The sequence below is a fragment of the Apium graveolens genome, chromosome 7 (assembly GCF_009905375.1).
Source record: "Apium graveolens cultivar Ventura chromosome 7, ASM990537v1, whole genome shotgun sequence".
In the NCBI taxonomy this organism is placed as follows: domain Eukaryota; kingdom Viridiplantae; phylum Streptophyta; class Magnoliopsida; order Apiales; family Apiaceae; genus Apium; species Apium graveolens.
The window spans coordinates 58,718,324-58,740,638 of NC_133653.1; the positions used below are offsets into that span (position 1 = coordinate 58,718,324).

General features: G+C 36.2%; 2 protein-coding genes across 2 annotated transcripts; both read left to right on the forward strand.

Annotated features, from left to right (window-relative positions):
- The first annotated feature begins 17,966 nt into the window (after positions 1-17,966).
- On the forward strand, positions 17,967-21,256 carry LOC141673677 (uncharacterized). Its single transcript, XM_074480421.1, has 5 exons — positions 17,967-18,485; positions 18,944-19,275; positions 20,281-20,357; positions 20,405-20,517; positions 20,660-21,256. The coding sequence occupies exons 1-5, from the start codon at positions 17,967-17,969 to the stop codon at positions 21,254-21,256; spliced, it is 1,638 nt and encodes a 545-aa protein (XP_074336522.1).
- Positions 21,257-21,330: 74 nt separating this feature from the next.
- LOC141673678 (uncharacterized) lies at positions 21,331-21,951 on the forward strand. Its single transcript, XM_074480422.1, has one exon. The coding sequence runs from the start codon at positions 21,331-21,333 to the stop codon at positions 21,949-21,951; it is 621 nt and encodes a 206-aa protein (XP_074336523.1).
- Positions 21,952-22,315: the final 364 nt, after the last annotated feature.

Below are 22,315 nucleotides of genomic sequence, written 5' to 3' on the forward strand. Positions count from 1 at the left end.
GACGGATGATTAACAAAGCCTTCGACGGATGATCAAATGACTATCAACGGATGTTTAACATAGCAGTCGACGGATGATCAATCAAGTCATCGACGGATGATCTGAAAGTTGACGGATGATCATATCAAGAATTCAAACATCAGTTGAACAGTGAAAGCTGACACACAGCCGTCGAGTTGGATACAAACACACTGTGGAAGCCCATTAACTGGGTAATAGAGGACGAAAAGCAGCAAAGATTAATACTGTTAGATTTTATATTTGTTCAGTCTTTTTGACTTTGTAATCTTGGTATTATATAAACCAAGAGAGTAGCAAATAGAAAAATAACTGAGATATTTGAGAAACACAAAAAAACAGAGAAATCTTTGTAAGCTTAATCTTTAGCATTTCATGTATTCTCATAAGTTCTATTTTGTAAGCAGCTGTGAGCATTTCTGCACACAGAGTCCTCTCGATATATTATATATATCTCTGGTGGAATTGTTTAAATCCACTAGAATGTTTTTAAAGATTCTTGTTTTTAATTACTTGTGTTTTGATTCATTTGAGTTTATATTCCGCATTGTGCTAATCAAAACAAATATATCAATAATCGAGTTGAACATTTTTATTTCAAGAAAAAGGTTCAAGAATTCCATTCAACCCCCCTTCTGTAATTCTTGCTACATTGTCAAGGGACTAACAAATGGTACTGTGGAACTTCATTTTGTTCCAAGTGAAAAGCAGCTTGCAGATATATTTACCAAGCCACTTGATGAATCCACCTTTTCAAGGTTGGTAAGTGAGTTAGGTATGCTTAATTATTCTTGAATTATTTCAGATATTTTTGCAAGTTATAATACAGCAAGAAACTTAATTGATTTTTCTGATTTGGATGAAATTTTGGCTAAGTCAAAATTTACATCCTGACGGATGCTTAATATCCATCGAATTTGATCATCCGTCAGAATATTATTTGTTAATAAAAATCAATTACTTTTCTGGATTATTTTATAACCCGGCGGATAATTGATTTATCCTCATCCGTCGAGTTGTCTCAATCTTAGTCGTTAAAACTCCGAACGTTATCCATCAAGTATACTTACAGTTTGTAAGTATAACATGACGGATAAGTGACATAATATTTACAGTTTATTTATTTTTTTTAAACGGTTATTTTGGGCTATTTTGATTGGTCACTTTACTTCACTTTATTATTTTTGACAGTTTATTTCCGAGATAGTATAAAAGCAGAATTCATTTTTATTCTATTCTTTTATCATTCTCAAATCAATTGCTCTAACTTCCTTTCTTCTCCAAAACAAATATTCTCTCTGCAAATTTCTCAGTCTCTAACAATGGCACCAGTAGTCAAAATCATGTATCAATCTAGATATATCTATGAAAAGGACAACTTTGTAGCTCTTGTGAATAAGGAGATTCCATAATCTGGAGACTTTCACAAGATGATGGACTTTGTGAAGAGCTGTAAACTAAGATATGCTATGCTGGAATCACCCACAATCTACTGTGAAGTTGTGGAGGAGATATGGACAACTGCCGTGTACAACTCATCTGACAAAACCATAACTTTTACACTTAAAGATAAGTAGTTTTGCATCAATACTGACATTATCAAAGCATGCTTTAGAATTCCAGATAACACTGTTACTGTTCCACACACAAATATTGATATAGTTAACATGCTAAATTCTATGGGCTATGCTCTTTCTACTTCCAAGTTAAGTGAAATTAGGAGGCTGGGTCTTAGAAAGGAATGGAGTTTTCTGTGTGATGTGGTAACTAAAATATTTTTTTGTAAAATTAGCAATTTTGATTCTGTTAACATTTATATGCTTTACATGCTAGTTACAGATAAGTACCTTAACTTCAGTGACTTGATCATGGTTGAGTTAGGCTATAAGTTAGGAGAACTTAATAAGAGAGGTAAAAGTGTCTATTATGCTAGATTCTTTATGATGCTTGTTAACCATCTTATTGAGAATATTGTTGTTGAGAACTCAACCAACAAGCTGAATTATTAGGTTCAAGAAAGGAGAGTCATTGATGATCTCAACAGGGCAAGTCACCACAAAGAGGTGCCTCTCTACTACTTTCCAATCATGGAGGGCCTCAAGTAAGTGAGGTAAGCACCATTGTCTCCACTCTTCCAACCTCACATATTTCTTTGCCTTCAAGTGTAGCCATGGCATATGTGTCAATGACCCAATAGATGCCTATCCAAGCTACCAAAATAATAATTTCTAAATCCAAAGCTATGAAACCCCCCTCTGGTTTCTCTCAAAAGAAATCAGTTGCAAAATCTACTAAACACAAAGAGGGGAGTGTGAAGGAGAGTGATCAAGGTGAGGGATAGGGTGAAAATCAAGAAAACCCTAAGGATAAGGCTGGTGAGTTTAGTGTACCCAATCCTAGCCACACCACAGTTTCCCAACAAACTGTGGTTGTTAATAAGGATATAAGCTCAATTCTAGTTTCATCCTCCCAAAAGGATGTTACTATTGAAACAAGCTCCCAACCAGGAGCACAAGCCAAGAGGGTTAGGGACACAAGTTCACCACAGACTAATGCTAGAAAAAAAAGATCAAAACCCTTGGGGATGCACATGGAACACACACAGTGCAAACTAGAGCTAAAGACCCAATCGCTGCACCATCTCAAAGTCAGACTGATGTGGCTCCAATAAATATGGAGTCACAGCAAAATTTATTAATAATTAAAGCACCTGAAACACCAACTTACCCACACACTCACTGGATGTTGACATGATTAATACATCACTTCCAAATTCTCCATATTTAACTCTATTGGAGAAGCCGAAAATCCAAGCAAGTGAGCATCATCATTTAGATGATTTGTTGGCTCACTTGCCAATTCTTTCTGAGTCTGTTGAGATATCTGTGCCTAAATTTCATCAATCTGCACAGAGTCTACAATAGTCTCCACTCCAAACTTATTCATTTCTTCTATCTCGATGGATATTCTTCATCCGTCGAGTAGTGATTATACCCCGGCGGATGTGCCTAACAGCAGTCATCCGTCGGCTAGCCAAACTACTATCCCGATGGATATTCATCATTCGTCGGGAGTCTCTGCACAACATAAAATTTCTACAATTGTCAAAAGTGCAGATGACTTAGTAGTAGTGCAATCACTCTTAGGACTGAGGGCAGGGAGTGAATTGAGTGAGAGGTTGGGTTACTCTCAGGCAAAAGGAGAGATAATGTATGAACCTATGCAGTCCATTTCTTCAGGACTCACAAAAGTGAGTGAGGGGAGTCCCACCTTAGATGGTGAATGTGAGGGTGTGAGGGTGTAAGGGTGGAAGCCAAAGGGAGCCCTTGATGCAATAAAAGAGAGATTATGAGAGAAATGCAGGTATAGGAGAGATAAGGGTAGACACCATTGCTAGTGAGTCAATGAATGTCAGTGATATAGAAAGGGAGAGACTATTTCAGCAAGAATATCAAGCTGTCATAGATTCTATCTCCCTGGATGCTGAGACATTTACTCATCCTGTTACAGCTTATCAAACTCTAGCTGTACAGGGCAATAATGAGGCTGAAAAGATGCTCAACTTAGTGCACATTACTCAATCTCTACAAAGAGTAAAAGATGCAATCACTGCTATGCCATCAACTACTGGAAGTGATTCTAAACTGGCTGAAGACTCATTTGGGGATGTTGGTGGGGATGATGAGGAAGACAGCATGAGCATAGGGGAAGATGCAGATATTCCTTCCTGGATGCTAACTAAATAATATTCCTACTCACATCTCCAATCCACACTTGTTAGTCCCTTAACAATGAAGCAAGAATTACAGAAGGGGGTTGAATGGAATTCTTGAACCTTTTTCTTGAAATAAAAATGTTCAACTCGATTATTGATATATTTGTTTTGATTAGCACAATGCGGAATATAAACTTGAATGAATCAAAATACAAGTAATTAAAAACAAGAGTCTTTAAAAACTTTCTGGTGGATTTAAACAATTCCACCAGAGATATATATAATATATCGAGAGGACTCTGTGTGCAGAAATGCCCACAGCTGCTTACAAATTGAACTGCTGAGAAAACAGGAAATGCTAAAGATTAAGCTTACAAAGATTTCTCTGTTTTTGTGTTTCTCAACTATCTCAGTTGTTTTTCTATTTGCTACTCTCTTGGTTTATATAATACCAAGATTACAAAGTCAAAAAGACTGAACAAATATAAAATCTAACAGTCTTAATCTTTGCTGCTTTTCGTCCTCTATTACCCAGTTAATGGGCTTCCACAGTGTGTTTGTATCCAACTCGACGGCTGTGTGTCAGCTTTCACTGTTCAACTGATGTTTGAATTCTTGATATGATCATCCGTCGACTTTCAGATCATCCATCGATGACTTGATTGATCATCCATCAACTGCTATGTTAAACATCCGTTGATAGTCATTTGATCAGTCGTCGAGGGCTTTGTTAATCATCCGTCGGTAGCTATTTTGGCACTTGACGTCATTTCACTTATACAGAATTACAAGACATTACTTATGTACAATTAATCAACCTATTCTGCATATCTAGTTAAAGTCAACATGACTTATATGCTACTACAGATTATATACAAAGGTGCATACATCACTGTGCTACAAACTTATTATTACATAAGCTACTCACTCGATGGATAATAAGTTAATCATCCGTCGGGACTATAATGAGTTTTCCGTCGGGACTATAATTCTTATCCGTCGAGTGCTACATTATTTCACTAAGTAAAATCTACTTAGATGTTTTGTTTAAGTGATCATCAAGTACACAACATATTCACAACAATCTTCCCCAATTTATGTCTACTGGAATTGTAGCCATAAATTAAAAGACACTTGATGATAACAAAACATCCTAAACATATATCTTAAAAAATAAGTATATAAAACTGAAAGTGCTTCAATTAAACAAAATGTACAAGGTTTGGCTCACAGTCAGTTCAAGATGCTCCTCTAGCCTGAGCAGGTTTTTCTAGTTTCTTGAAGGTCTGGATCTTCTTCCAAGCTTTCTGTTATTTTCTTCAATTTGATTCTGGAGCTGCCTGTGGAATTCTAGTTCATCAGATTCTGAGAGATCTAGCATTTCTTGCATCTCCAAGAGAGTCTCATTGTTAGAGATACTCAATTGGTCTTCTAGTCTGAAGAATCTTCTCACACCCTTGTCATCCATGAATTCCATCAGCCAGTAGGGCCTTAGATGCACTCTTCTCCCTGTGTATGGGATGATTAGAGTCTTTGGGAGTGCATCTTTAGCTCTAACACTCCTCAGCTCTTCAATCTTCTTCAATACTAGTCTTCTTGCGGTTACATTGAACCCAAAGTTTTCTTGAAGGATGAATAGACTTTGATCAACACAGCTTGGCTTTCTTGAAGTATCCTATGAAGAGGCCACTGAATCTTCCTTGCTCCTTTGTACTTGAACACCAACCTTTCAGGTAGGTTTCTGTATGCATCAATTGCCCTTACTTCATCCAGTTCATCCAGATAAAGGTTTAGATCTGAGAATTCTTTGATGTCACACAAGTACAAGTAGTCTCCCCTGTTGACCTTGGGTTGAGCTTTAGCTACTATCTTGGATTTGAGAGGTGATAGCTTCACTTTCTTGACTGCCCTTGATTTTGTCCTTTTTGGCTTGGTAAGGATTGGAAAGTTGAAGTCAGGAATTGGTAATTTATCCCACTCTATTGTCTCATCCTTTGGCACAATAGGCTCTCCATGTATATTCTTGAAGGGGTCCACCACCCTTATGTCTTCAAATACCACAGAGGGCTTTGATGCTTGAGTTTTAGCTTGAGTGGATTCCTTAGGAAATTGATCTTCCAATTTCTTGTCAACAACATCCAGTTTCCTTTTTGTTCTTCTAGCCAGTTCTTTCTTTCTTTGGGATTTTTTCTGTTCTTCAATCTTCTTCTTTGATTCAGTAGCTTCAGATGGTTGAGAGGGAATTTGTTGAGAAGAGTTTACAGCCTGTAGATTGGCCAAGGATAGCAATCTGTTCTTTCTTTTGTTTAGACTTCTTGGCATCTAGAGCAACTTGCCTCTTTTCCTTGCTTTAATCTGGATTTTTCTTCTTTCTTTGCTTGAGCAAACTGTGGATGTCCAGCTACCACACAAATTTCCTTTCCATTTCTGAATATCTTAGCAATTCTCCTTTTTGAGGCTGAATCAGCTGGATCTTTATAGAAGACAATGGATCTTGATAGAAGCTTCTTTTCATCAGGCTTGGGTGTCTCATACACAGTGTCCAAGGGATTCTTCAAAGATGACTTTGGATAATTTGCCCTTGGTTTGAGAATTATTTCAGCCTTTTGTGATTTGATGCAGGAAGATTGTCCTTTCTCCAGATAGTTCATGCTCATCTCATTCACACTGATTGGCTTGACATGAGAGTGATGGATGGCTGACTTAACTAGGCTCCTTGACTAGTTCAAACTTTTTCTAATTTCCTCATCAATCTTTTCCCAGTTGATTAAACTCAACTTTCCTTTTTTAGCAACTTTCAAATTTGCTGCTACAGCTTCAATTAGATCTATACCATCTGCAACTGGTGGCTTGGAGATAGTAATTGAAGGTACAATTACTTTGCTGATTTGTACTTAAAGTTTCTCCCCCTCTGTTGGTCCTTTCTCCCCCTTACTTGATTCTCTCTCCCCCTTTTTATTATCATCAAGTTGAGGAGTTAGGCCTTATGCTTTAGCCAGTTGCATGAGAAGATTTGTCTGAGTCTGTTGATTTTGAAGAAGAATAGCCACTGAATCTTTAATAACTTGAACTCTGTTTTCCAGCTTGGCTAGCTTCTTTTCAGAGTCTGATTCTCTCCTCAATCTTAGTAGTAGATCTTGCATGGTACCATATGGCATTACTGAATCCAGCTTCTCAGAGTTATAGGTCTTCAAGTCAGCTATATCTCTTTTCAATTCATCCACACTAAGATTCTGTCTTAAGTGCTGGATCTTCATTAGATGTAGAGAGTCTAGGTGAGCTTGAAGAACAGCCTTGGTACCTAGCATCTGAAGTTTCCTGAAGGGCCTGTTGAATAGCTATTACTTGTTTGACCAAAGACACCTCAAATTGTCCTGGTATAGATTCCTTTGCCCATGCCCATTCAGGTAAACTTAAAGCAGAACTTGGGCCTTCAGCTCCCCCTAAGTTCATGCTTCCATCCAAAGAACCAGAGTCATCATCATTAGAATTTACTCCAAATTCTTCAGATGGCTCTCCAGCTTGAGAAGGCATCCTGTTAACACCAGCTTTATCTCTTTGAAGAGATTCTGTGGTGTGCACTAAATTCAAAGTCTGCTCTGCCTCCACATTGCCCTGAGCAGCCAACAATTGATAGGCTGACACAGGATGAGTAAAAGTGTCAGCATCCAAGGAAATGTTATCAATTTCAGCTTTGTAATGTTGCTGAAATTGTCTTTCCTTTTCAGCATCATCCACAATCATTGACTCACTAGCAATGGCTGGATTCCATCCTTATTTCTCCTGTACCTGCCTTTCTCTCATAGTCTCTCTTTTGTTGCATCAGGGTCTCACCCTGGCTCCCCACCCTCATACCCTGACCTTCATCTACTAAGGTGGGACTCCTCTAACTCACTTTTGCCAATCCTGAAGAAATGGATTGCTGAGATTCACTCTTTTCCTCTCCTTTTTCCTGGGAGCAACCCAGCCTCTCACTCAATGCACTCTCCTCTCTCAGTCCTAAGAGTGATTGTATTACCACTAAATCTTCTGCACTTGAAATTATTGAAGTTTGAAGTTGTGCAGAGACACTCGACGGATAAGTGATATCCGTCGGGTGAGTGGTAAAGCTATCCGACTGGATAACTGTTGTTAAGCTTATCCGTCGGGATACAATCACTACTCGACGGATGAGCAATATCCATCGAGAGAGTAGAAATGAATGAGGTGGGAAGAGAAACTATTGTTGACTCTGTGTTGATTGAAGTTATTTGAGGCACAGATGTCACAATAGTATCTGAAAGAATTGGCAAGTGAGCCAACAAATCATCTAAAAGATGATGCTCACTTGCACTAGATTTTGGCTTCCCCAACAGAGTTAAAGAAGGGGAATCAGGAATTGAAGTGTTTATCATATCCACTTCCAGTGAGTTAGTTGGTGAGTATGGTGTTTCAGTGGCTTCTATTATAAGAGATTTTGGCTGTGACTCCACATTTATTGGAGCCACATCAATCTGAATTTGAGAAGGTGCAGGGACTGTGTCTTTAGCACCAGTTTGCACTGTGTGTGTGCCCTGTGCATCCCCAGTTGTTTTGGATTTCTTCTTTCTAGTGTAAGTTTGGGGTGAGCTTGTATCCCTAACCCTTTTGGCCTGTGCTCTTGGATGAGAGCTTTGTTCAATAGCCACATCCTTTTGGGAGGATGCAGCTAGAAGTGAGCTTTTGTCCCTTTTAAGCACTACAGTTTGTTGGGAAACTGCAGTGTGACTAGGCTGGGATTCACTCAACTCTCCAACCTTATCCTTGGGGTTTCTTTGATATTCACCCCTTCCCTCACCTATCTGACCCTCCTTCACACTCCCCTCTTTGGCTTTGGTAGATTTTTCAACTGGTACCTTTTGAGATATACCAGAGGGGGTTTTCTTTGATTTGGATTTGGAAATTACAGTTGTTTTGGCAGCTTTGGTAGGCAACTGTTTGGTCATTGTCACAGTTGCCATAGCTATGCCTGAACTCAAAGAAAAAGAGGAGATTGGAATAGTTGAGGGTATGGATGAACTTACCTCACTTACCTGAGGTGTCTGCATTACAGGAAAGTAGAACATTGGCACATCCCTATGGTGGTTGGCTCTTTTCAAATCTGCAATGATTCTTCTCTCTTGAACCCAACAAGCTAATTTGTTGTTTGGGTTCTCAAGTAGCAATCTCTTGACAAAGATGGTTAGCCAATAGCATGAAAAAATCTAGCATAATATACATTCTTTCCCCTTTTGGCTAACTCACCTAGTTTAAAACCTAACTCATACAAGACAAGGTCACTGAAATTGTAAAATTTATCTGTAACTAGCATGTATAGCATGTTAAGCATGAAAATGTTCACAAAATCAAAATTACTGACTTTTCAAGAGAAAACTTAGTCACAACATCACACATGAAACTCCATTCCTTCCTAAGACATAATCTTCTAATTTCACTTAGCTTATTAGTAGGAAGTGCATAATGCATGTAATTAAGCATATTGATAATATCAGTGTCAGTGTGTGGTGAAGTTACATTATCATCAGGAATTTTGAAACATGCTTTTATCACATCACTATTGATACAGAACTCATTACCTTTGATAGTTAGAGTGATGGTTTTGTCAGTAGAGTTGTAGTTTGCAGTGGTCCACATCATTTCAACAACTTCACAGTAAACTGTGGGTGATTCAAGCATGGCATAACTTAACTTGCAGTTCTTCAAGAAGTCCATCATCTTGTGATAGTCTTCTGATTGCTGAATACCCTTATTGACCAAAGCAGTGAAGTTGTTCTTCTCATAAATGAACCCAGTCTGAGACATGATCTTTACTACAGGTGCCATTGTTAGAGAATGAAAGTTTGAAGAGAAAGAGGATATTTGCTTGAGAGAGAATAAAATAAAAGCAGTTGAATTTGAGAATGATAAAAGAAAATAATTAGAATGAAATAAGCTTTTATACTCCCTCAAAAACAACGGATGAAAATAATAAAGAAAAATAAATTATCCAATAGAAATTGCCTAAATTAGCCGTTTAAAAATAAACTGTAAAAATTCCACCCATTATCCGTCGTGTAATGCTTACAAACTGTAAGTATACTCGATGGATAATGTTCAGGGAATTAACGGTTAAGATTTAGACACTTTGACGGATCAGGATAAACTGTTATCCGTCGAGTTTTAAAAGATTCCAGAAAAGTAATTGATTTTTATTTGCACATTGTATATCGGCGGATGACTTAACTTGATAGATAATGGTCATCCGTCGAGATGCAAATTTTGACTTAGCCAAAATTTCATCCATGACTAAAAAATCAGTTAAATTTCTGGCTACTTTTCAACTTGCAAAATAACTCAGATAGATTCAAGAGTAATTAAGCATACCTAACTCACTTACCAACCTAGAAAAGGTGGATTCATCCAGTGGCTTGGTAAATATATCTGCAAGTTGCTTCTCACTTGGAACAAAATGTAACTCTACAGTACCATTCATTACATGTTCCCTTATGAAATGGTACTTGATGTCTATGTGCTTTGTTCTTGAATGTTGCACTGGATTTTCAGTGATGGCAATTGCACTTGTGTTATCACAGAAAATAAGAATCCTCTCAACTTGCAAACCATAGTCTAGCAATTGATTTTTCATCCATAAAATCTGTGCACAGCAACTGCTAGTAACAATATATTCAGCTTCAGCTGTAGAGGTAGAAACTGAATTTTGCTTTTTACTGAACCAGGACACAAGCTTGTTTCCTAGAAATTGACAAGTTCCTGTTGTGCTTTTTCTGTCAATTCTGCAACCTGCATAGTCTGCATCTGAATAACCAGTTAGATCAAAACCAGAATCTCTAGGATACCAAATGCCAAGTTTTGGTGTTCCCTTGAGATATCTAAAAATTCTCTTAATAGCTATCAAGTGAGACTCTTTAGGATCAGCCTGAAATCTAGCACATAAACATGTAGCAAACATTATATCTGGCCTACTAGATGTTAAGTACAAAAGTGAGCCAACCATGCCTCTATAGCTTGAAATATCCACAGACTTTTCAGTAGTGTTTAATTCAAGCTTAGTGGCAGTGGCCATGGGAGTTTTTGCAGATGTGCAATTCATTAGATCAAACTTCTTTAAAAGATCAAAAATATATTTAGTTTGACTAATGAATATTCCATTACTAACTTGTTTAACTTGTAAACCAAGAAAGTAGGTTAGTTCTCCCATCCTGCTCATTTCATACTTACTTTGCATTAGTTTGGCAAACTTTTTACAAAGTTTCTCATCTGTAGAGCCAAAAATAATGTCATCTACATAAATTTGGACAAGTATGCTAGAGCCATTAACATTTTTGAAAAATAAAGTTTTATCTACAGTAGCTCTTGTGAAGTGATTTTCCAAAAGGAACTTTGATAAAGTGTCATACCAGGCTCTAGGTGCTTGCTTCAGTCCATAAAGTGCTTTCAGTAGATAATAGACATACTCTGGGAAATTTGGATCTTCAAAGCCAGGAGGTTGACTAACATACACTTCTTCCTCCGAATCCCCATTCAGAAAGGCACTTTTGACATCCATTTGATAGACCTTGAAATTGGCATGGGCTGCATAGGCTAAGAAGATTCTGATGGCTTTAAGTCTTGCAACAGGAGCAAAAGTTTCATCAAAATCTATTCCCTCTTGCTGACAATAGCCCTTAGCAACCAATCTGGCTTTGTTCCTTACTACTATGCCATTTTCATCCATCTTGTTTCTGAATACCCATTTGGTGTCTATTGGATTCTTTCCTTTAGGTTTGGATACCAGCTTCCAGACTTTATTCCTTTCAAATTGGTTTAGCTCCTCCTGCATAGCTAAAATCCAATCAGGATCCAACAAAGCTTCTTCTACCTTCTTTGGTTCTTCCTTTAACAGAAAGCTGTTGTATAGACATTCTTCCTGAGTTGCTCTTCTTGTTTGAACTCTAGAAGACACATCACCAATAATTAGTTCAAAGGGGTGATCGTTTGTCCATTTCCTTGGTTGAGGTAGATTGGCTCTAGATGAAGAGACCTCAATGTTGTCTTGATGTGTGATTGAGTTTTGATTGTTAGAAACTCCCCCTGAGTTTGTGGATTTTTGATTAGAGAAAGGGGTACTTTCTATGGGTAACCTTCCTTGATTTCCTGCTCCTTTAGATAACCCGACGGATGGTGAATTTTGAGTACCGACGGATGAGGCAGGTTGTCTTCCAACAGATAACACAGATTGCCTTCCAACGGATGAAGCATTATGTAACTCGATGGATGTTGAGTTATGTGCTTCATTGGTGGTAGATTTGTCTACATTATCCTTAGACACTATTTCTTGATCACTCTCATCATCACTTTCATCACTGACCATCTCAACATTGTCGAATTTGAGGCTCTCATGGTAATCTCCATCTTTTAGTCCTTCAATCTTTTTATCATCAAACACAACATGTATAGATTCAACAACAATGTTGGTTCTTAGATTGTAGACTCTATATGCTTTACCAACAGCATATCCAACAAAAATTCCTTCATCTGCTTTAGAATCAAACTTCCCATTTTGATCAGTTTGATTTCTCAAAATATAGCATTTACAGCCAAAGACATGAAGAAAGTTTATAGTTGGTTTCTTGTTCATGAACAATTGATAAGGTGTCATGCATCTTGCTTGATTAATCAGAAAGATGTTCTGAGTGTAGCATGCAGTGTTTACAGCTTCAGCCCAGAAATATGTTGGTAATTTTGATTCTTCAAGTATTGTCCTTGCAGCTTCAATAAGAGATCTATTCTTTCTTTCCACTACTCCATTCTGTTGTGGAGTCCTTGCTGCTGAAAACTCATGCAAGATCCCATTTTCTTCACAAAATGCTCTCATGACATGGTTCTTGAACTCAGTTCCATTGTCACTCCTGATTCTTCTTACTTTGAAATCAGGATGATTGTTAACTTGCCTTATGTGATTGATGATGATTTCACAAGCCTCATCTTTAGACTTTAGGAAATATGTCCAAGAGAACTTTGAGAAATCATCTACAATTACTAGGCAAAATCTTTTCTTTGAAATTGACAATACATTGACTGGTCCAAACAAATCCATGTGAAGCAGTTGCAGAGGCTCTTCAATTGCTGAATCAAGTTTCTTCCTGAATGATGCCTTGATCTGCTTCCCTTTTTGGCAGGCATCACACAGTCCATCCTTTGTAAACTCCACTAGAGGAATGCCTCTAACTAGCTCTTTCTTTACCAGCTCATTCATGGTCTTGAAGTTTAAATGGGATAGCTTCTTGTGCCATAGCCAACTTTCATCTTGACTTGCTTTACTGAGAAGACAAGTTACAGATTCTGCTTTAGTTGAGTTAAAGTCATCTAGGTACATATTTCCTCTTCTCACACCAGTGAGAACCACTTTGTTGTTTTGATTGTTAGTCACAACACAGTCTTCTTTGTTGAAGGTTACCGAGTTGCCTTTATCACAAAGCTGGATGATACTCAACAGATTATGTTTAAGACCATCCACTAAGGCAATCTCTTCAATGATGACATTGTCCTTTGAAATCAAGCCATATCCCACAGTATAACCTTTGCTGTCATCTCCAAAAGTAATACTTGGGCCAGCTCTCTCCTTCAACTCTGTGAGCAGGGTAGAATCACCAGTCATGTGTCTTGAACAACCACTATCCAAGTACCAAAGATTCTTTCTATTTCCCTGCACATATCAAAATCAAATCAAGTTGATTTTGGTACCCAAGTTTCCTTGGGTCCTGCCTTGTTAGCTTTCTTCTTCTGTTTCTTAGGTCTTATCTCATTTGACTTAGGAATTTCAGATTCTTCCTTAGTCAGTTGGGTTGTACATTTGAAACCACTAAATGCAACAGAATTATCATGCATGTTATGGCTAACAGGAAATGGCATGCTTGGTGTAAACATTATATTCCAGTAAGGCATGCTAAATGGCATTTGAGGCATATTGTATGCAGCATAGTATGGATTAGGTGCAAATGGCATATTAGCAAACTGTGCATTCATATTCTGTGTAGGCATAGCATTAACAGGCATGGGAGGCATGGCATTCATGTTAGGAAATTGAGGCTGAACAGACATGGGAGTAGACATGGCAGATTTGCAATTAATAGACAAATGATTTACACTACCACACTTGACACAGTTTTTTCTGGGGGCATACTTATCAGGTGTGTAGTTATTGTGTTTGTTAATCCCTACTTTACCATTCCTATTGTTTTTCTTTTTAGTCTCTATTTTTACCTCTATCTTCTCAAGTCTGTCACTTAACTGTTTGACAGTCATGTGACCAACATTAGCCTTTTTCCCTTTCTTAGCTTGACTTGACTCTCCTGAAACAAAGTTCTTGGAAACAGACCCATACTTTTCATTTAGCTTGATTAATTTGGCTTTGCTAATGGGTTTGCTTACAGCCGACGGATGAGGATTTTTATCATTCGACGGATAACATTTTTTGTTATCCGACGGATAGTCCTCATCATCCGTCGAGTCTACATCTGTCAGCAACCCACCTACCAAAATAGGTTCTAGTTTCTCCTTATTCTTTTTCCAGGCTTCATCACAAAAAGACTCAATTCCTTGAACCTTGGTGATTTGAGCATGAACATCTCTGGATGTTTTCCATGCTTTAATCACCTCTTGTTCACGATCGAGCTGCTTTTTCAAAATTTCTTCCTTTTTCAAGGACTCAGTTAATTCCTCCTTGGCAATCTTACACTCAATTTTTAATTTCTCAAACTCAACATATTGAGACTCAAGCACATTATTCCTCTCACTTAAAAACAAGTTATTTTCTTTGATTTTAGCATTTTCTTTAGTGAGAGACTTAAGTGTAACACACAAATGATACAATTCTGTAGACATGTCATTTAATGCATCATTACACTCAGCTTTAGATAAATGTGCAAGGTTTATAGTGATTACCTGATTGCTTGAGGAACTTGTCTCTGTTTCATCAGACTTGGCCATAAGGGCTAGATTGACATAGCTGACATCTTCATCTTCATCCAAACCATCAGCTGCCCAGTTATTCTCTTGTGTAATAAAAGCCCTTTCCTTTTGTTTGAGTAGATCAAAGTATTTTTGCTTGTAATCTACAGACTCAAACCTTTTCTTACTGAAATCTGACTTTCTACACTCATTTGCAAAATACCCTGCCAAGCCACATTTGAAACATTTGAATTTTGACTTATCCACCATGTTTCTATTTGGCTTGGCTGCTCCAAAGTTCTTTTTGAACTTGAGCTTGGAAAATCTTCTTGAAAGGAATGCTAGGTGCTCATCAATGTCCTCCATGTCATCCTGGCTCAATGAATCTTCACTTTCTGCAGCTAGCCCCTTACCCTTGCTTTCACAGACCTTTGAAGTTGATTCCACAGCTTCCATCTTCACTTCTTTCTCCTTTTCCAGATCAGCAACTAGTGCAATGGATCCTCCTTTCTTCTTTCCTCTCTCAAGCTCATAGGTTTTCAGAATGCCATATAGTCTCTCTAAAGTAAACTCCTTATAATCTTGTGAGTTTCTCAATGAGACTGTCATTGGTTTCCATTCCTTTGGAAGAGATCTGAGAAATTTTAGATTGGAGTCTTTAGTCTGATAGACTCTTCCATACAACTTAAGAGCATTTAGTAGTTTTTGGAATCTACTAAAAATGTTAGTGAGTGACTCACTTTCTTCATTGTGAAAATGCTCATATTGCTGAATCAGGAGCTGCATTTTATTTTCTCTTACTTGCTCAATACCATCACAGATTATCTGTATTGTGTCCCAAACTTCCTTGGCAGTCTTGCAGTTGATGATGTTATCAAACATGTCTGCATCAACACCATTGAACAGAATGTTCATGGCCTTTTTATCTTTCCTGACTTATTCAATGTCAGGATCAGACCATTCATGCCTTGGCTTTGGAACAGATGGCTCATTTCCTGTTGCAGCTCTCATTGGAACATGAGGGCCTCTTTCTATGCAGTCCACATAGGCCTCATCTTGAGAGAGCATGTGAAGATGCATCTTTACCTTCCAATGATGGTAATTATCTTTATCAAGAAAAGGAATCTTGACTCCAACATCTTTCTTGTTCATCTTGCTGAATTGTTTTGATCTTTAAACTCTTTGTAGATTAAGAGCTTCCTCTGATACCAATTGTTAGTCCCTTAACAATATAGCAAGAATTACAGAAGGGGGGTTGAATGGAATTCTTGAACCTTTTTTCTTGAAATAAAAATGTTCAACTCGAATATAGATATAATGTTTTGATTGGCACAATGCGGAATAGAAATATAATGAATCAAAACATAAGTAATTAAAAACAAGAGTCTTTAAAAACTTTCTGGTGGATTTAAACAATTCCACCAGAGATATATATAATATATCGAGAGGACTCTATGTGCAAGAATGCTCACAGCTGCTTACAAATGAACTACCGAGTTTACAGGAAATGCTAAAGATTCTGCTTACAAAGATTTCTCTGTTTTTGTATTTCTCTCAGTTATCTCAGTTATTTTTCTATTTGCTACTCTCTTGGTTTATATAATACCAAGATTACAAAGTCAAAAAGACTGAACAAATATAAAATCCAACAGTCTTAATCTTTGTTGCCTTTCATCCTCTATTACCCAGTTAATGGGCTTCCACAATGTGTTTGTATACAACTCGACGGCTGTGTGTCAGCTTTCACTGTTCAACTGATGTTTGAATTCTTGATATGATCATCCGTCGATGACTTAATTGATCATCCGTCGACTGCTATGTTAAACATCCATTGATAGTCATTTGATCATCCGTCGAAGGCTTTGTTAATCATCCGTCGGTAGCTATTTTGGCACTTGACTTCATTTCACTTATACAGAATTGCAAGACATTACTTATATACAATTAATCAACCTATTCTGCATATCTAGTTAAAGTCAACATGACTTATATGCTACTACAGATTCTATACAAAGGTGCATACATCACTGTGCTACAAACTTATTGTTACATAAGCTACTCACTCGATGGATAATAAGTTAATCATCCGTCGGGACTATAATGAGTTATTCGTCGGGACTATAATTCTTATCCATCGAGTGCTACATTATTTAACTAAGTAAAATCTACTTAGATGTTTTGTTTAAGTGATCATCAAGTACACAAAATATTCACAACAACAATAGATGACTTATTTTAAACATTTTTTTAGATACAGACTATATTAATGTTCCATGCGAGGATGCTAATATAAATGTTCCAAGAAATAAGAAATCTGACAAGCAGAAAGATACACGTAATAGGCGATGACGTGAAAAGCGCAAGAAGGAGCTATCACAATCACAATCAGGTTTATAAACACAAATTTATTGTTTAATTAATTTTCAAATTTGGGTTTTGGCCCTCTTTTAGTGATGTGATTTACATTTTTATTATTTTTTAGTAAGCAAACACTTAAACACAGGCGTTGTTGATCCACGTTTTGGGGTTCACAATTCTGTTGGAGGCACAGGTTCATTAGTTTACATACATCATTCAGTTTAAAATTGGGATATAATATTGATTTGAATTTTTATTACTGTATGTTTATGCAGATGGAAAACCTATTAGCAAGAGTATGAAAAATAAGAAAAATGCCAGAAAAAGGCAATTCGGTATGATACTTATATACATATGAGCAGCGTAATATTTAACTTCTACATTTAACCAATTTAATTATAATATGTAACCATGTTTTTCTATTTTGACAAATATGTACATCAATGAATGAGATGATTCTTGATATAGGATTCGCTGATCAAATATGCTACTACTGCAAGGCACATATGTGGCCATTTGAACAATCTGAAGCACGAAAGAATAAAAAAAAATCAAGGCTTCTCACTTTGTTGTGGTCAAGGGAAAGTTGTTTTGCCTAAACTGAAAGAAACCCCGCCAGAATTGATTATGTTATTCGAAGCTGATGATGATTTTTAATAAAAAATATTCGAATATACAATAATGCTTTGGCATTTACATCAATGGGAGGTAAATTTGACAGGACATATAATGATGCTCGTGGCCCTTATATTCTCCGTTTGCATAGTCTCACATATCATCAACTAGGCTCATTGATTCCAGAGGATGGGAAGAAACCAGTTTTTTCCCAGTTGTACATGTTTGATAATAAAGAGAACTAGAAGAACATGTAAATTTTCCTGCAAAAGGTGACAAACTAGACAAGAAAATCATAATTTCTTTATCAACTATGCTACGTCGAGACAACGAATTTGCAAAGGTTTTTCATCACGTCCGATATAGATTTAAGGATGTAAATTTTATCTCAGCAAAATTACGTTTAGTGACAAATCGACAAACAGATGGCCGAAATAGTAATAATCCTCCAAACGCACATGAGTTTGCAGCAATAATTGTTGAGGACAATTTGTCTGAGCCTAGAGAGATAGTGGTAGAATACAAGGGTGGTGCTTTGAAAAGAATATCAGTACTTAATCCATCTTTCATGGCTTATCCATTAATATTCACATATGGGGAAGATGGATATAGGACAGGGATCTTACATCGTGGTGTATCTACTGCTTCAAAAGATAAAAGAAATGTGGTAAGTATGAGGCAATTTTATTTTTTTCGACTTCAACATCGTGATGACGAAGGACATACTTTGATTAGAAGTGGAAGATTGTTCCTACAGTTTGTGGTGGATGCATGGGCATGCATCGAGCATGCTAGATTAGTATTTGTGTTAAAAAAACCAATCAATCTTAAGGTTAGATGTTTATCATAATATTGCTGATTCTGTCAACTGTGGCGATGTAGATGCATCAACAGTTGGGAAAAGAGTCATATTACCTTCTTTTTTCATCGGAAGCCCGCGTTATATGCAACAAAATTTCCAAGATTGTATGGTTGTTTGCAGAAAATTTGGGAGCCCTGATTTATTTATTACTTTTACATGTAACCCAAAATGGCCAGAAATCAAATAATAATGTGATAAGATTAAGAACGTTACTCCTAACGATAGACCTGATATTATGGCTCGAGTATTTAAGATCAAACTTGATATTTTAATGGAAGATTTATGCCACAATCATGTTCTTGGTAAAGTTATTGGAGGTACATATAAATATTTCATTTACTTCTTATTCGTTTCCATTATGTAAGCAATTTTCTTGATATCTAAACTAATGTTATTTGTTTGTCGTTACCTATACTATTGAATTTCAGAAGAGGGGATTACCACATGCCCACATAGTTGTATGGATAGATGAGTCTGATAAATGCAAAAATACCGATGATATTGATCTTTTGATCTCTGCTGAAATCCCAGACAAAGAAGTTGATCCAATTGGATATGAATCTGTTTCAAAGTTTATGGTTCACGGTCCATGCGGTGAGCTAAACTCAAAATACGCATGCATGAAAGATCACAAATGTACGAAATTATTTCCTAAGGATTTCAACAATGAAACTATAATCGATTCGAAAGGTTATGTTGTTTACAAAAGGCACAATGATGGTCGGACAATAATGTGCAAAGATGTTGCTGTGGATAACATGTATTTGTTTTCACATCCTTTTTAGCTTTCCAGTTTGCAATATTGTACTTAAATTGTTCAATTTTGCTAAAAGGTTGTATTAATATATTTATATTGAATCATTTTCCATCACAGTATACACAATAAAGTAAATTTTTATCAAGTTTGCACAAATTAGAAAAATTCATAGTTTGATTCAATAAAGTGAAAATCACAACGTTCCAGTTTTGAAAAAGCTGGCCAGATTTACTTGAGATCATAGTTTGTATTACTTTTGCAAGAAAGTAGTATTACTATTAAAGAAGAAAGTTCCAATTTTAAGAAAGTTGTATTACTATTTTTGAATCAAAATTTCGTTTAATTAAATGAAATATTGTATATATCACCATCTCAAGTTTATGAAAATTCATATAGTAGTCTAAAGAGTAAATATCAATTATCAATTGTATTGTAGATGTTAAAAATTAACTATTCTTTCTTTGAATAAAATTCATAATCTCGACATATTTTAAATTTTAATAAATATGATCAAATTAGCAATATTTGTATATGTTATTAAAATATATAATACAACTGTATCTTAGATATTTTTTATGTTATTATTGACTACTGTTAGTATCAAGAGTTCTACTTGACACAATAACAAGTCATCCCACATTTCTAAAGACACTTTTTTTTGGATTACACTCTAAAACAGATTATAAGGTTTTTACCAAAATTACCTAAAAAAACTTATTTTACCAAATTACCGTATTATTAAATTACTCAACTTTATTTAACACATATTTTTCTAACATTCGCTTATATTATATTAAAGGATCCTACTATAATATGTACAAATTTTAGTTCACTTTTTATTCTATTATTTTACTGTACACTCTGACATCACAATTAAATTATTTAAATTTTTTAATATTATTAATATTTACATTGTAAAAGAGATCTAACTGTTAAGATTTCATAATGCATTTTAACATCATAACTAAATTGTTTGAGTGCATATTAATGTCAATGTTTATATTGCAGATTTATTGTTACATACAATAGAGGACTAATCGTCAAATATCAAGCTCATATTAATGTGGAATGGTGTAATCAAGGAGGTATGATAAAGTATATGTTCAAGTATGTGACAAAGGGACCAATCCAGCTACAATGGCTATTGAAAAAAGCGAAAATAATGAACCTGGCTATGATGACAATAACGAGGATGACGGAAAAAGAAATAAAAGTGAGGTTGATGATTATATAGCATGTCGATACGTCTCTTCAATTGAAGCATGCTGGGGGATATTTGAATTTCCCATTTACTACCGAAAACCAGTAGTCATGAAATTAACTTTTCACATGGAGAATCAACAACATGTTTGTTTCAATGAAAACTAATCATTGCCCGCAATCTTAGGAAGACTCCACCCAGATGCAACGATGTTCATATAGTGGTTTGAAGCGAATAAAAGATACACAAGTGGGAGAACATTGCCATATATACAATTTCCTGAAAAGTTTAGGTGGGATAATAAGAGCAAACTATGGGTTCAACGAAAAAATAAGATCCGTGTTGGGTAGGCTTATATACATTCACCCAATAGCACGAGAACTATTTTTTCTAAGAATGTTGTTGAATGTTGTACGTGGAGCAACATCTTTTAGAGATATACGCACAATAAATGGTGTTACTTATGACACGTATAAAGAAGCCTGCCTAAAATATGGACTTCTCGAAAGTGATGATGATTGGCAGTTGGCAATTACAGATGCTTCTGTACACCAAACCGGGTCACAACTTCTCCTACTATTTGTTACTTTGCTATTCTTTTCTGACATATCAGATGTTCATGCATTATGGAATAAAAATTGGAGGCTTATGTCCGATGATATTGAATATAAAGAGAGGAAAAATTCCGGACTGCGCAATTTCACTATTAGCGATCAACGTCTTCAATCTCTTGCTCTCTTTGATGTTGATTCACAATTACGTAAGCAGGGAAATCATTATTAGATTTCCCAACTCTTCCCCCTCTAGATTCTGATTTACTACGACAAAGTCAGAACACGTTATTATATGAAGAACAAATGTATGACAGAAATGCCCTAGCAGACGAAGCCATAAGATGTTTAACTATATTAAATGAAAAACAAATGAATATATACGAAGTTGTTGCCGTGAATGTTAAAAAGCGGGAAGGAGGATTATTTTTTGTTTATGGTCATGGAGGTACTGGAAAAACCTTTTTGTGGAAGACAATAATCAATTTTCTCAGATCAGAAGAAAAAATAGTACTTGCCGTTGCTTCATCCGGAATTGCATCACTACTTATAGAAGGTGGACGAACAACACATTCTAGATTCAAGGTACCAATCAATATTGATGAAAATAGTACATATAACATAAAACAAAAATCATTTTTAGCAGAATTAATTGTTCAAGCTGACTTGCTCATCTGGGATGAAGTGCCATTGAATCATAAACATGTTTTCGAAGCAGTTGATCGTTCTTTTCATGACATCATGTGGCACAAAGATACAAACAACTTGAACAAACCATTTGGAGGGAAAACTGTACTTTTAGGAGGTGATTTTAGACAAATTTTACTAGTTTTTCCTGGGAAGGGTCGTGCAGATATTTTTATGGCATCAATAAATAATTCATACTTATGGATGCTTGTGTTGTTTTTAAACTGGATCAAAATATGAGAATCGAGGCAGGGGCACCACCAGTTACAATTTCAGGTGAGACAATCTCATACGTTGATTGGGTTATTAACGTTGGTGATGGAAAGGTCCAAACATTTTCATCTACTAATGATGGCGAGTCGTGTTGGATTCAGATTCCGTCTGAAATATTTCTGGATCCAAAAGATGATGGGAAGAAAGTTATAATTGACGCTATTTATTCCGAGTTATGTGAAAAAGGAAAAGAACCAAGCTATTTCAGGGACCGTGCTATTCTAACTCCATTAAATGAAGATGTTGATGCAATAAATAAAGATGTCCTAGATCTTTGGCCGGGTTTATGTGCATTTCAATTGTAAATCTCCGTCCCTTCCATATAGTTACT